The 14,751-nt window shown below is 36.0% G+C and overlaps 1 protein-coding gene across 2 annotated transcripts; it reads right to left on the minus strand.

The window, feature by feature from the left end:
* Positions 1-392: 392 nt before the first annotated feature.
* On the minus strand, positions 393-13,989 carry YIPF5 (Yip1 domain family member 5). 2 transcript variants are annotated; one of them, XM_059174935.1, is made up of 7 exons: positions 13,832-13,966; positions 13,605-13,696; positions 13,207-13,326; positions 6,334-6,506; positions 5,357-5,502; positions 3,149-3,330; positions 393-1,820 (listed from the first exon to the last, which is right to left on the minus strand). In XM_059174935.1, exons 3-7 carry the CDS (start codon positions 13,314-13,316, stop codon positions 1,658-1,660), a joined length of 774 nt encoding a protein of 257 aa, XP_059030918.1. In that variant the 5' UTR covers positions 13,317-13,326; positions 13,605-13,696; positions 13,832-13,966; the 3' UTR covers positions 393-1,657. The 2 variants fall into 2 exon arrangements, with proteins under 2 accessions (XP_059030918.1, XP_059030917.1); XM_059174934.1 differs by lacking the exon at positions 13,605-13,696 and having other exon boundaries at positions 13,832-13,989.
* Positions 13,990-14,751: the final 762 nt, after the last annotated feature.

Here is a 14,751-nt window from a genome sequence, read left to right on the forward strand (position 1 = left end):
TTGATTTAAATTAGAAATTATCATCTTGGGGGTAGAAGAAGCAAAAAATAAGAAAACAATTTGGGGAATCTGACTGAAGATTAATGGTCTGAGATTATTCAACAGTGAGAAAATTTAATTCCCAAAGCATCATCTACCCTGTTCATTAGGAAAAATTGGATATTAACAGAAGGCACTCATTATATCTGCCTTAACAAGAGCAGTATTTATAAAAACTGAACTGAAAGAGGCAAAAAAGATACTATCCATGGATTACAGTAAGAAATATTCTAAAACACTTTGGTAAGTTTGAAAACCCAGCCAGAAACAAATTATTACTGAGATTATTCCTAGATTAAGTATTAATAAAGAAAAATGAATTTATATGATTCCAGAGATTAAAAATCATGATCTTATAAGAAATATGTTTTATTAACGTAACCTCCTCTTTTGATTGAACACTACCTTTTAAAACCAACAATAAACATCAGTTTGTTTTTTTAATTAGTCTAAGTCTCCCCCCCCAAAAAAAGAGGGCAACATTTGCCTCCCCACAGGGCACCTTTCTCGTAAGTGTAACTGAGCTTGTCCAAAATCAGAGGCAGTTTTTTCAGAAAAACCCAATGATCAAAATATAAGATACAGCATTTTCCCACAGATTCTCTGACAAGAGAGCATGACATTAGCCAAACAAATTTAATACAAGGAAATAATATTGTAACTCAAATTGCCTTTCACTTAATCTCTTTTTTTTTTCTCTAATTTTATACTAAAAATTTCTGTTCTTAAAACTCAGGCTAAACCAGGAATACAAGTTAAAACTAGTTAAAGAAAATGAGATAACAAAAACAGTAAAAATCAACTCAACAGCAGTTAAAATTGGGAAATTTTTAATTACTAAGCATCAAATGCATTTTACATTGGTAACTGCAGTACTGAAATTGTGACATTTTAAATATTTTTTTCAAAAAAGGTTAGTGATTTTCTAGGAAATATGAAGATCCAACAATGAACATAAATGTAGCCAGCCTGGGTCACTACGATTTAGTTAATGCTTACCTTAACAGGTGTTCACATTTCCTGTCTACAATAAAGTAGACTATGAACTTCTTGTCTCTTTGAATTTTAGCAAAAACTCCATGAGATAATCTAAAGGAATGTCAAATTTTGGAAGTGCAAACTTATAAAAATTCTACTTTGGGATCACTTTTTTGCTCCAAGTGCAACTAACTTGAGAATATAGGCAATTTTTCTTTCCTAATCCCTTGGAAAAATATTTCTGCAATACATCTCGTGTCTTCTTAACTATGACTGGGTTGTTTCTAAGAAAGATTATTATGTGGTTAGTTTCCCACAGTTGATAAAAATCTATTAAAAACATCTTAATATAATTTGCAAGGAAAAAATTTGTTTTTCAAAGGTTGCAGGAACAGGAAATAGCACTTCTTAATCTTATCTGTATAAGCACAAATACTTAAAGCTAGTCATACTGCAGATAAATCCAACATAGTATTCAAAAGTTCTATAAAAATGAACAAAAGATACATATTTACTTCCATTGCTCCAACAGTCAAATGTTAGGTCTGCATGAGAGTTGCACTGTAGCAGTTCGCTGGTCCAATTTAAGAGTTCAAGTCCTTTTTGGCCCAATGATGTCCACATGCCAGATAAATTCAGTTCAAAAAACAGAAATCAGGGCAAAGACTCCATATAACAAAGCACAAGGATATGCTACTAGAAGTTGCTGTCCTTCCATGGCTAATGCAGAAATAAAAATTTTGGATGCAGAAAAACTACACCATCCAATAATTCCAGCAGTGAGAATGATTCCTACCATTCCTCTGTAACCGACAAGGAGAAACAGGGGGAGGAGGGAAAAAGGCAGTAGATGAGATTAGTTATGTAAGAATACAACAATAACCAATTCTTTAAAAAAAAAAAAAAAAGGCATTTTAAATCCACATTGCACAAATTTGCAGAAATGATTGAGATTTTTTTCAAATGTTAAAATAATGTACCTCACAGTGAATTTAATAATGCTCAATCATTCACATCCACATCCAATGAAGTGAGAAAAAGCTCATTTATAATTACATTTTGCTCCTGTTAGCATAAGAGCTAGATTTCTCTCAACTTTGGCATTACTGACACCTGGATGGATGCACTTCTGTTGGGAAGGGCTGTTCACCGTTAGGCTGTTCTACCTTCGGCCATGTGGTACCAGTAGTACTCTGTACGCCCCACAGTTACGGAAGCCAAAATTATCTCCAGACACTGCCTAATGTACCCTAAGAGCAAAATTGCCCTGATTAGAAAATACTGCTTTGGTAGAAAATCTCTTTTGTAAAATTCAAATATATATGTGCCAATCTCCACAAATGAAAAGAGTGAAACAGTTTCTACACTGAAAATCTAAAGCATTTTTACACAAAGCAAGAATACTGTGAAGCCATCATCTTGTCAGATCTCTAGCATCAAACAGCTGATACCTGTTCTTCCCCTCAACCTCTCCTTTAACTTTTAAGCGCAAAAACAGCACATGGTTGGTTGTGCCTGGCAGTAGCCACAAGGAGGAGTCGGAACAATTGAGAGAGAATCTGCATACTGGCCATGAACAAAGAATTTAATCAGCAGGAATTTACAGCTTTCTTTTTAACCTTACCTAAAACATTTTTTAACAATTAATACTTAAACCGCTTAGAAGCACATCTGAGAACATGGCAGGCTAGTAACAACAGCCTCTTCCCATAAAAAGAATGTTTAATTTCCAGTTAAAAGCTGCCAAACACAGAGTATGTGTTTATTATTCACTCACTTAGCATATGCCCAACATCTTTAAGAAATGAGATATAGTCTAAAAAATATCAAAGATGGTAAGTAACATTTTAACAACTTGATCTTTTCATGTAATATTTTAGCTAACAATCACCACTGTTCAGTTTGTTTACTGACACTGGTAAATAAACACAAAAGTCAAATTCTTTATTACAAATAAAAGCAGAGATCGTATAAAAAGATTTTAAAATTTATTCTCAGTTCCACTGCTCACCACTGAAAAGCATGTAGTACAGTCCTCATTCACAACAGGCCCTATATCTCAGTTATGTGAGATTAATCCTACTACAGATAACTGGTCAATCAATCCCCAAAATAAAAATTCAGTACTTACTGCAAAGAAAATATCACCGCAAAGCTGGAAAGTAGGATCATAGGAAGAAGACAATATCCAAGGACACTTGCCACACACCCAAATGAAACACCTGTCATACTCATTAAGTTTAGTAAACAAAACATTCCTAGACATCCAATTGCACTGATCCCATATACATAGCCAAATTGGATTTTGCCAGCCTGTGGGTAAAGAAGAGATTATACGTTAAAAGGAAGAAAGGAAATTCTTTTTGGTCTTATTTCACCTAAAATGGTATACGTAAGAAAATACTCAATTGTGAGCATCAAAATCTGTAGAGGCAACGATTCTTTATGCAGAATAGTAAAACACAGATTGGCTTTTATATCTTTCTCAAGAAATTTTAAGTATCTATTTCCCAATACACAGATATTTGGTTTTTCTTTTTCCAGTTAGTATTCAAGCAATTCAGCAAATAAAGATACAAAATCATGGTACAATCACCTTTAATTAGTAGATTTCTAAAAAGAAATTTAGCTCATTTTAAGCAAATAAACTACAGAGACAAGATGGAAACCCCTGCAGAATGTTTGGACAATATCTAACATCACTTGAAAGCACCTAAGACGAACAAAATTGCCCCAAAGGAATTTGTTCTCATTGGAGGATGTAGTCGCAATCTTTGTAACAGCAGAAACAATTTCACCATTCATTTATATGGCTGTTAAAGGAGCTAAGTGAAAGGAAGGCAGGATTAGCAGGACACAGTGGTTCTATGGGGAGGGGAGGAGAAAACTGATTAACATGCAAGAGAAACATAATGGAAGATACATTTTTCTTTCATTATTTTTCCAAATTGTTGGTGGATTTATAAAGTCTTTTGACAATCAAGCAAACAACAACAACAACAAAAAAAAAATCAAAAGAAAACTTAATTATGCTCTTGTTAAAGATATGACTGAAAAGACTTAAGACAATATAAGTTAGGTAAATTGCTGTCATAGCACTCTCAGTCAAGATATATGAACAAACATTGTATTCAGGTCATACTGTGATGAAAATCAGTCCACAGAGAAGATTTCAAGAACTCCCTGGTTTGTTAGATTCTGGACATACAAAACTCAATTATGAGAATGCCTCTAAAAACTATGTTACATGAAAAAATTCTTGCCATTTTTGTTAGACTCATATTTATAAATATGTAAGAGTGTAGAAGTTTCAAAAGGTTCAGCTGAGTTCACCAACGAATTCACTAAAGTAGTAATAATAAAACCTCATACAGCACTTTAAAATTTTTCAGTGTTCCCATTTAACCTGTCTTGATTAATCTGTAAACAATCTTGTGAGGTGGGAATCACAAAATTATAAGAGGAAGCAAAAAGACGAAAACAGCTTGCTCCAGGACAGAGCAGGAGCACTGAACTAATGCCCAGATTTCCTGACTAAAAATCCCATCTTCTGGGGCACCTGGGTGGCTCAGTGGGTTAAGCCTCTGCCTTCAGCTCCAGTTATGATCTCAAGGTCCTGGGACTGAGCCCTGCATCAGGCTCTCTGCTCGGGGGGGAGCCTGCTTCCCCTCTCTCTCTGCCTGCCTCTTGCCTACTTGTGTTCTCTCTCTGTCAAATAAATAAATAAAATCTTTAATAAAAAAAAAAAAATCCCATCTTCTATCCATTACATCATTTATCTTTTCTAATTCAGAGACGTAAGATAAAATACAACATATATTAGCAAATTATCTTTACAACTATTCATTTCCAATATACTTTAACATTCAGAAGTAGGAGATAGGCAGTTAAAACATCTTGTCCTTTAATGTTCCGATTCATTAGAAGTTAATATATAGGAAAGTAACCAAAACCACTATAATAACAGAACACTGCACAAAGTCCACAGATTTTAAAAAATAACAAAAGCTATCATTAAAATACAGAAGTAAAAGAGCAACAGGCTAAAAAATGTCAATTTCTAAAAATAAGGAATTTTGATGATGGACTAAAGCCACATGTTATTGTTTCTTTCCCCTAATAATTAGACCTTTTCTTCAAACAAAAAATTATTTCTAATTATATGACATTTATTATCAGTGGAGAATTGATGAATGGGTACATAATATTCCAACAACCTAATACCACTCAAAATACATTCAAGATCTGATATATAAACAGAGTCTCAAAAATGGCTCCTGGTGGGACACTGAGAGACTGTTTTCTAATCTCACACATAGAGTTCAAACTGAAATCTTACCAGTAACAATGTGGCTCCAAAGGCAAGGCAAAAAACCATCGGTCCTGCCAAATCAGTCTCATTCATGATGCTACCGTCTGCTACTTTTAATGGATGTAACACTGTTAGTGTTTTTTGCCAGATGTGGTCAAAATTGATACCTAATTCTAAAGGAAAAGAAAGTAAGACAGTCCATTAGGATTTGTGACACACCTTTAGTTTACCTGAATCCATGAGGCAACAGGAGAAAAAATGAAGCACTCATTATCAAAAGAGAATCTAGCAATATGAGACATTTTGATAATTCTTCAATACCAGTCTTCACTCACTATGGGGTTTACTCCACAAATATCCTATTTCTGGTTTGGTACTAGAAAAGTGTATGGATATGAAAAAAAAACAAGACATTCTCAGCTATGACTGCATAACAAAGAATATATGGACAGCATTAACAGTAAGGGGTTCTCTACATACCTGGAGATGCTACGAAATTGTATATGAAACTACGTTTCTATGCACAACTGTGCATTTCTTCTGAGAAGAGTATTCATAACTCTCATTAGACTTTGAAAGGGTATCCAACCCCCCTCAAAATGTACAGAACTACTGCTTTATGGGTTTTAGAATAGTTTGAAAAATGATATTCTTTTCAGTGATATTACTGGTTTTGCCAGCTTCTTCCATGTAAAATAATCACTACCATGTTATTTCCTTTCATTTCTTCCACTGACAGAATTTAATCATTAATGTGAAGTCAAAGTCAATGCTCAAATACTAACATAATTATCACTTTATAGAGATCTATTAAAAACTCTGGTCCCCTATGGCTCAGTGTGGTTTCATATCTGTTTTTTTCTGTACCTCAATATGGTTTCATATTTATTTTTTTCCGTACCATCATTCTTTTAAAGGAAAGGACAAGTTCTCCAAACTAAGATCTATTTTCACTGACCAGATGGACACTACAAAATACTATGAACTGTTGCAACCAATCCTACCTTCTAATAAAGGTGGCTCATCCTCAAAGTTGTTTCCATAGAAAGGCTGAGGTGTCGCTGGAGTATACGCTTGAGTAGGCTGAAAAATCTGCCCAGTGTATGGCTGTTGTGGCTGCATCATGTCTGGAGGGACAAATCGGCCTTGCTGCGAGTAGTCATAGCTAGCATACTGTCTGTAAATCAAAGTTACATTTCTCAGAATTACGTCAACAGTGGTATCTCTGAGAGCTACAGAGTCATAGTCATACAATTCCCTAGAATAGCTACTTTGCCAGTTTTCATAAATGGTACTGAAATGATAACTAAGATGATCTTATTATCTACAATGTTAAGCTGTGTTTTTTTTAGATAATCTTTCTAATGACACCAACACTTATACAGTGCTTAAGCATTTTACAAACTATGAAACTTTTAAACATTAGGTGGTCAACAAATGAAAACTTAAGAATTTTATCTATTTCTCCCCATTCAGTAAGTATATGTAATATGAAGATAACTGTGAAATACAATTGATGCCTAAGACTACAAATGAAAACACAACATGACAGACTGTACTACATGCTATGTAATTTTCCATTGTAGTTTGGATCTCCATCGAATGTAATAATTCTTCCTGACTCTTTGTAGGATGTTATTTTTCGCAAGTGGGTAAATCTCTTCACAAACCATGACCACTTTCGAATACATAGGGAAAAAATTCAAGCCTCTTTCTGTGAAAGCTTTCTAAATATAACAAAACATTATTGCATTGTACACCTTGTATTTGAATAGCACTTTTAAGTTTTCAAAGTAGGTGTACAACTACTGTCTCATTTGATATGTACTATAGTAAATCCTGCATTGTAGAAAAAGAGGCTTTACCAAGGCTATTTTAATGATGAAAACAACAGGGAAAAGAAGGATGCTGAAGCAGTATCTTTAAAAACATGTTTTATCAGAGCGCCTGGGTGGCTCAGTGGGTTAAGCCTCTGCCTTCGTCTCAGGTCATGATCTCAAGGTCCTGGGATAGAAGCCCTGCTTCTCTGCTCTCTCTCTCTCTGCCTGCCTCTCTGCCTACTTGTGATCTCTGTCTGTCAAAGAAATAAACAAACTCTAAAAAAAAAAAACCCACAAAATCTGTTTTATCATGTTGTGGGAAAAAATATGGCTTACCTATCAATGGACTAATCTCATTACACAGTAACAAATACAGAAGTAAAGTAATTATTTTCAAAGATATTTTTGAAAAGAAATGAGAAGCCTTAAAGATCCTTTAGTTTAATCACACTTAAAAATTTTATAGTTCCCTATTGACAAATATAAAATCTAATGACTGCCATGAATATTGAAATTTTAAAATTAAATCTAATTTTTAAATTAACTGAACATCTTGATTAAAAGCAAATCTAAGTAATAGCAAAATTTCAACTACACACAGCCCTCTGGAGAGCCCAATGGGACTCTGAAGATTTAATTATCACACTAATCCAATCCAAGCTTAAAAAAATGCTATTTATTTTTCTGGCTATATAGTAATATAGACTTTGATGAAACACTATTTTAATAGCAAAAGATAAAAAACAATACAGTTACTAGTAAATATATTGTAATAGGGGCATAGATTACTACTGTTATAAGGAATGAGGTACTTTTATGGGTACTAATAAGGAATGATAATCAAAAAATATTCAGTGGGCAGCATTGAAAAACACCCAATGTTCAGAACAGTATTCACTGTATGTACCACTGTGATGGCACTTTTTAGAATATATCTGTATGTATATATTTGTATATATGTATTTTATATACATATACAAACATTAAGTACAATACATACAATTACATAGGTTTAGGTATAATGTAATATAGTATAACACATATAATTATATAGGTAAAAGGACCTGGAAGCAAGGGGAAGTGGAAGACTTAATTTTCATATTAAAAAATCTGCACCTTTAAAAATGTTGTATATTTACTACTTATTAAAATTAATTCATTCTAAAATGTTATATATAATATATAGTTACATATTAACTACTAAAAATTTCCAAAAATACATATAACCTATTTGAACATTACTGTTTCAAGTGTTTAATGTGAATTATATCCTATTACCTCACTACAACTTTAGGAGGTTTACTTTATCATCCTTCCCATCCTAAAGATGTAGAAACTGCTATCTGGGTGAAAATGATTTCCCTGTGTGGGCCAGAATGCAAAGCTAGACTTTGATTCCAGTGGCTAACTCTTACCAATTATAATAAAAATCACCCCCAAATCCTACCTTATGGACAGAACTATAGTATCTTTTTTCCATATATACGCTTCCCCTATCATTTTTATATGCAAATATGTTGATTTGCAATTATTTACACATAGACACACACACACACACAAGCAACAGGACTAAATGGCTGAAATGAACTAGGACAAGAATCAATATTTTTTTATTTAGTATAATATGCTGTTTGGATGATCTGTTAGAATATATCATAATCTACCTCTGAGTTTATGAACCAGCTAGAAAGGCTCCATATAGGAGCCTTCTACAATCTGCATAAACAGATTGTATCTTATTATCTCTCCCTCAAAAAAAGAGACAGATAGGCCGGATATGAATGTGTATACAACAGGAAAACCAAAAAGAATGAGTGGTTCTCAAACTTTCTGCTCTTAGAATCCCCTTATACACTTAAAATTTATTATTGGGAAACCCAAAGATTTTTTTTTATTTATGTGGATGTATCTGTCATTATTTTATCACATTAGAAATTAAAACAAAAATGTTTAAAATATTAATTCAAAGTAATAATAAACCAGTTACATATCAGCGTAAATTTTTATGAAAAAGTACTATAAAAATTACTGAGAAAAGTGGCACTGCATTGTATTTTTGACAATCTCATTAACATCTGGTTTAATAAAAAATACTGTTCTTGGGGTGCCTGGGTGTCTCAGTGGGTTAAAGCCTCTGCCTTCGGCTCAGGTCATGATCCCAGGGTTCTGGGATCGAGCCCTGCATCGGGCTCTCTGCTCAGCAGGGAGCCTACTACCTCCTCCCTCTCTGCTTACTTCTCTGCCTACTTGTCATCTTTGTCTATCAAAAAAAAAAAATCTTAAAAAGAAAATACTGTTCTTTGGGCACCTGGGTGGCTCAGTGGGTTAAAGCCTCTGCTTTCGGCTCAGGTCATGATCCCAGGGTCCTGGGATCGAGCCCCACATGAGCTCTCTGCTCAGCAGGGAGCCTGCTTCCACCTTTCTCTCTATCTGCCTGCCTTTCTGTCTACTTGTGATCTCTGCCCGTCAAATAAATAAATAAAATCTTTAAAAGAAAAAAAAAAAGAAAACACTGTTCTTATCTGTTTTTGCATTTAATTTTAGTTGAAATAGCTTAAGAAAATCTAGTGTTGCAGACAAACAGCTGGAAAATTATTTAACAACCTTTTCAGATTACTCAAAGTGGTAGTTTTTTAAACTTAAGTTGCAACATAGAAAATGGAACAATACTAATAAACTTTATACTAGAATACACTCATCTGTCTTGCCTTATGAATGGATACTTGCTTTACTTATGTATGATTTTTTAATATTCACTGCTTAGAAAATATTAGTGTGGGTGATTCAGCTCTTCCAAACATTGACATGTTTAATAGAAAAACATATATATCAAGTATAAACACAGGAAAATTACCTTTGTTAATGTCACCAATGATTTCATCAGAAAAATGGTTAATTCTGGAAAGGTGAAAAGTTTATAGTAATGGACAGTTTTCCCAAATCCTCATTTTTACCTGAAAATTTGAATTTAACCACTGGCTACACAGGCTGTTAGTTTTCTTTCTTAAGAAGCTCATTATTTCATCTTTGAGAAAATATACGCCCAGTACTCAAGTCTAAATAACCATAGTTTGTCTATCAGGATGTGCTTTCCAATAAAAATGGTTTTCATGGAGAGCAGCTGATACAGCCTATGATTCAAAATGCACAGGGGCTTTTCCTCGAGAGAATCACTGTACTTCAGTATGAACAAGAGGTCCTTTGTGACATTTCCATTTTGACACAGAGAATATTTTTAATGTATGGGTACTAAAGGGTCAGGATTTAATAGCAGCATAATTTTTCTGCTTCATCAAGGGCATCCTTTTAAAGAAATTATTTATGTATTTGACATAAAGAGGCACAGCAAGAGAGGGAATACAAGCAGGGGGAGTGGGAGAGGGAGGAACAGATTTCCCGCCGAACAGGGAGCCCAATGCAGGCTTGATCCCAGGACCCTGGGATCACAACCCAAGTTGAAGGCAGACACTTAATGACTGACAGCCCCAGATCAAGGGCATCCTCAAATAAACTGGTTCCCTCCACACCCCAGAAAGTGTGTGTTGATGAAGAATACAATAATTACTAGAACAATCTGATGCCCTTGTCTGACTCATATTCAGATACTAGCAGTTTTGCCAGTCATTGTTTTTACAACATCAGTACAAATGTCAACACACCTGAAAAGGTAGATAGTGTCTTAATATTGTTATAATAATAGTTCTAATCTTAAAAGACCCCCTGAATGGTCTCAAGGATCCTCTGAGGTCTGCAGTCCACCCTGTAGAACTGTTCATATAGACTCATGTCATGTAAGGAACAGAACTACTACAAGCAAACGACAGCTTCAGAAGTGGTACCATCATTCCTTCTTTAAGATGCAAGGTGAGAAAAACAACACCATGGAATTTTACTGTTTTCATTTTCTGGAAGGATCTGGTCAGGAAAATTGGTGGCTTGCTCCTGCTGGGTTTAAACTAGAATATAGTGTGGTAGACACAATCTTTAGAGACTAAGTCAACATTGTATTCTATATAGGTTCTTATCAGTTAAGTCAAAGATGAAAAAATAGTGGCTTTAAATACTTTAAAAATATGTAGTTGGCATTTTATAGGCATATCTAGCATAGAGTGTGAGACCTGTCCAATAGGATAATCATAAAACTCAACAGATTAAGATCAAAGGGCCTTTTACTTTTTGTTGCTGCTATTGTTGTTATAAGAATATATAAATGATACTTACAAATGAAACTCAATTATTACTGCCAATACATTAAGCTTCCTGTTTTCCTAGGCTTCATCTATAAATTCATATTTGTTAATTGGCAATAATGGGTATATAAGCAACTACAAAAAAACCTCATCATACTGAAGCAATGATTATTGGCACATGATCTGGCTGCAATGGAATTGGGAGAATATTTAGCAAAAGAGTATCTAAACAACGCTCCTATGTAAAACTAAAATGAGAGGATGATATCTGGAATGAAAAGACAAGTCACACATTTAAGAGATGCAAACAGGGACAGGAGAAAAGAAAGGCAGAGATAAATAAACCTATGAGGCTATGATCTAAATCTAATAGTTCTGCAGGGTCTTACATCATTAGGTTAAAAACAGGACTGCGTACAGAGACAGGTTTTTCAAAGCCCTTTGCACTCTGGCCAATCTTCCATTCACTTTCCTCTCATACATAGATTAAAACAAACAAAAAACATTCTTAAGTAAATAAATGGAGATTTAGCAACAAGATTTCTCCAATTCTGCCCAATTAACTGTTCAAAGAAGATAAATCCCTGATGGCATACAAGAAAATTTAACTGAAGGAAAAAACTGATTTATAGTATTTTTCACATGCTCACTCCCACTGTTCAATGTGTTAGGTTTTAGGGGAGGAAAGGGCTTAGAATATATCAAATTAAGCAGACTCAAGGGGTCAAAAGGTATAAAAAATGCAACTTATATAAGACAGACCATACTGAAGACTGAATTTGATTTTTGCTTTGCTTTTTAAATACTTAGGCACTTTCATTCAGATTTATTTATTCAAACATGTTCTACTACTACATGTTTCTCTCAGATTGATTCAAAACAAAACCTTCCCATACCCTCATCCTGGGAGACTTTCATGAGGTTTTTAAATCAGGGTTCATAGACGAACATCAGAAGGCACATCAACTGTGCAGTAATATGGATATTTATGTGGGCATCTCCTTGTGCACATTTACATCTCAGAAAGAAGTCCCTCATTTTTGTAGGATTCCAGAAGGGGTCCTGGACCATCTAAAAAAGGTTAAGCCATCCTGGTATTGGAAATGACTGATAAGATTATCTTTAAGGTCCTAAGAAACGAAAAATATTATGTCCTAGAGGAGACTGGTGGATAGCGTCAGCTAATGTATTTCTGCCACTACTACCAGGGACTATTAAAAAATCTGGTTTTTTTTTTTTTTTGTTTTGTTTTGTTCTCAACAGTTCAGGGCTGAAAGGTTTTGAGTTCCCCCCTGGCAGGGACTGTCAGCAACTGGCAACTTGTGTGTACTACCCATAGGTTTCAACATGAGCAGTAATAAAGATGATTATCACTTGCTATTAAAAAAAAAAATCACCTGATGATTCATAACAGGGAGCTAACACTGCTAAACAGTGTCACTAAGCCCTTTCAATTAACATTGGTAAGGTCTGAAATCTGGATTGATTTAACGCTTAAACTAGCCATCACAAGATTTCAAATTTTTAACTGGTTCTGTAGATGAAATCGCTTAGGTTATCTTCTAGATACTTGAAGCTAATATCCCTACCTTAAATGATGCACTATTACTAGGAAACAGTACTTTAACAATCTACTTTTGCACTCAGGGCACACCTGAAGATACCACAGAAGATACCAAACTCTAAATAGGGCAATCCTGTCAAACCCAAACCAGTGTCACAGATCTTTCGAGAGGAAGGAAGATTATGAAAAATCACATTCCTGACAAGGGACATGGTGACACATTCAGTTTTAGGCAGAACCAAACAATAAGGATACAGGCTTTCATTCAGTCTGGGCTACATATTGTCAAAGTTGACAAGTTACTTGCTATAGGGTCCTCCACTTCCTCCATAGTCATAGGACGGCTGTGACTGGTCATCGATGCTGTAACTTGTCTGGTAGAAATCCGTATTTAAGTTATCAAACCCTGCCATTGCAAATAATCTGAAAAAGAAAAAAATGGCAAAAAGTGTTTACACCTAAGGTCCTACTGAATTCGTTTCGGTACAAAGCAAAACGCCTTAAAAGGCACTAAATTATTTCTTCTGTAATTGGGGGAACGGCATTTGGAGGACAGATCCAGGTGGGAGTTGCACAGGATCTCCAAGAGCCGGGAAAACACCTCCACTTCACCGAGCTGATATGCCATGGTTAGAGGAAGGGGCGTAGGAGAACTGGTTCCACGGAGGTCTAAAATATCAACAACAAAGACGATTCCTCACCTCACGGCAGACTGCCGCTGACAATGCGACTGTCTCCTTGCAAAAGAAGGCCCGGGCCTTCTGGGAAAGGGCAGACTCCTGGAAGGCCGCGCCTGAGGTACAGGGGTCGCGTCAAAGCAAGGGCTTGAAAGGGAGTGAGGGTCTGAGCGAAAAGACCGCCGAACCAAGCCGCGCTGCACTAGACTGAAGAGAAGCCAAACAGTGCACCACAAGCCCGGGACACTCACCAAACCGGGAAGCGGCGGTAGCGGCGTCAGCAGGTCCAGCAACCCCCCAAAACCCCTCAATAAGGCTTAAGACCCTGAACAGGCTCCGTTGCTACGTGTCACAGGGCCAAAGAACTGCTTCCGGGGCGCACCCGTTCGCGCAGGCGTGTTGGCAGATTTGTGCCCCTCCAGGGCGGACACGGGGTGGAGCCGGGGAGGAGCCGGGGAGGAGCCAACCTGCTATGGAGCATGCGCAGTATCCACAAACTCAGTCCAGTGGCGGGCCAATGAGAAGAAGGAAGACACTTCCGGTAGCCGGGTTCGCGATAGAGGCAGAAAAGCGCAGGCGCAGCAATTGTTGCTAACTATTTAGAGGAGGGAAAAATCGTTTGCAGACAGGAGGCGTGGAAGAGGTCGTGCAAGCGCCGATACTGAGCGGGTAGAGCCTGTCTCCTGTACACAAACTACAGAGCGTCGGTCTCTCTGGATTCAGTGTGATCTAGACACAGTGTTACAGAATTTATGTGTATTATTTACTCCTTACAACCTAATGAGATGATTATTCTTCTCATTTTGTAAATGAGGCTGTTAAATGTTCATTTAATAATTGAACGCAGTATAAAGGACAACTCACCTCGCTGTACTAGCTGTTGGGACTACTATGATGAATGCAAACTAAATGGTACGGCTCACTTGCGATTCGTTGGGGGTGGGGTTATCAAACACGTAAAAGTATACGTAAAGCTGTAACTAATATTCTCAAGTCCTACGTAATTCTCTGAAAGAGTGTAATATTTATCGGGGGCGGAAAATCCGGAAAGCCACTGCGAAAAGGTGATGATCAAAGGGTGAAAAGGAATGTATTAAAGAAAAGAGGAAAGAGAGGAGGGGGAGAGCATGAATATTTCAGGCAGTGGGAATAGTGTGTGCAAGGCCTGGGA

The sequence above is a fragment of the Mustela lutreola genome, chromosome 5 (genome assembly GCF_030435805.1).
Source record: "Mustela lutreola isolate mMusLut2 chromosome 5, mMusLut2.pri, whole genome shotgun sequence".
Taxonomy (NCBI): Eukaryota; Metazoa; Chordata; class Mammalia; order Carnivora; family Mustelidae; genus Mustela; species Mustela lutreola.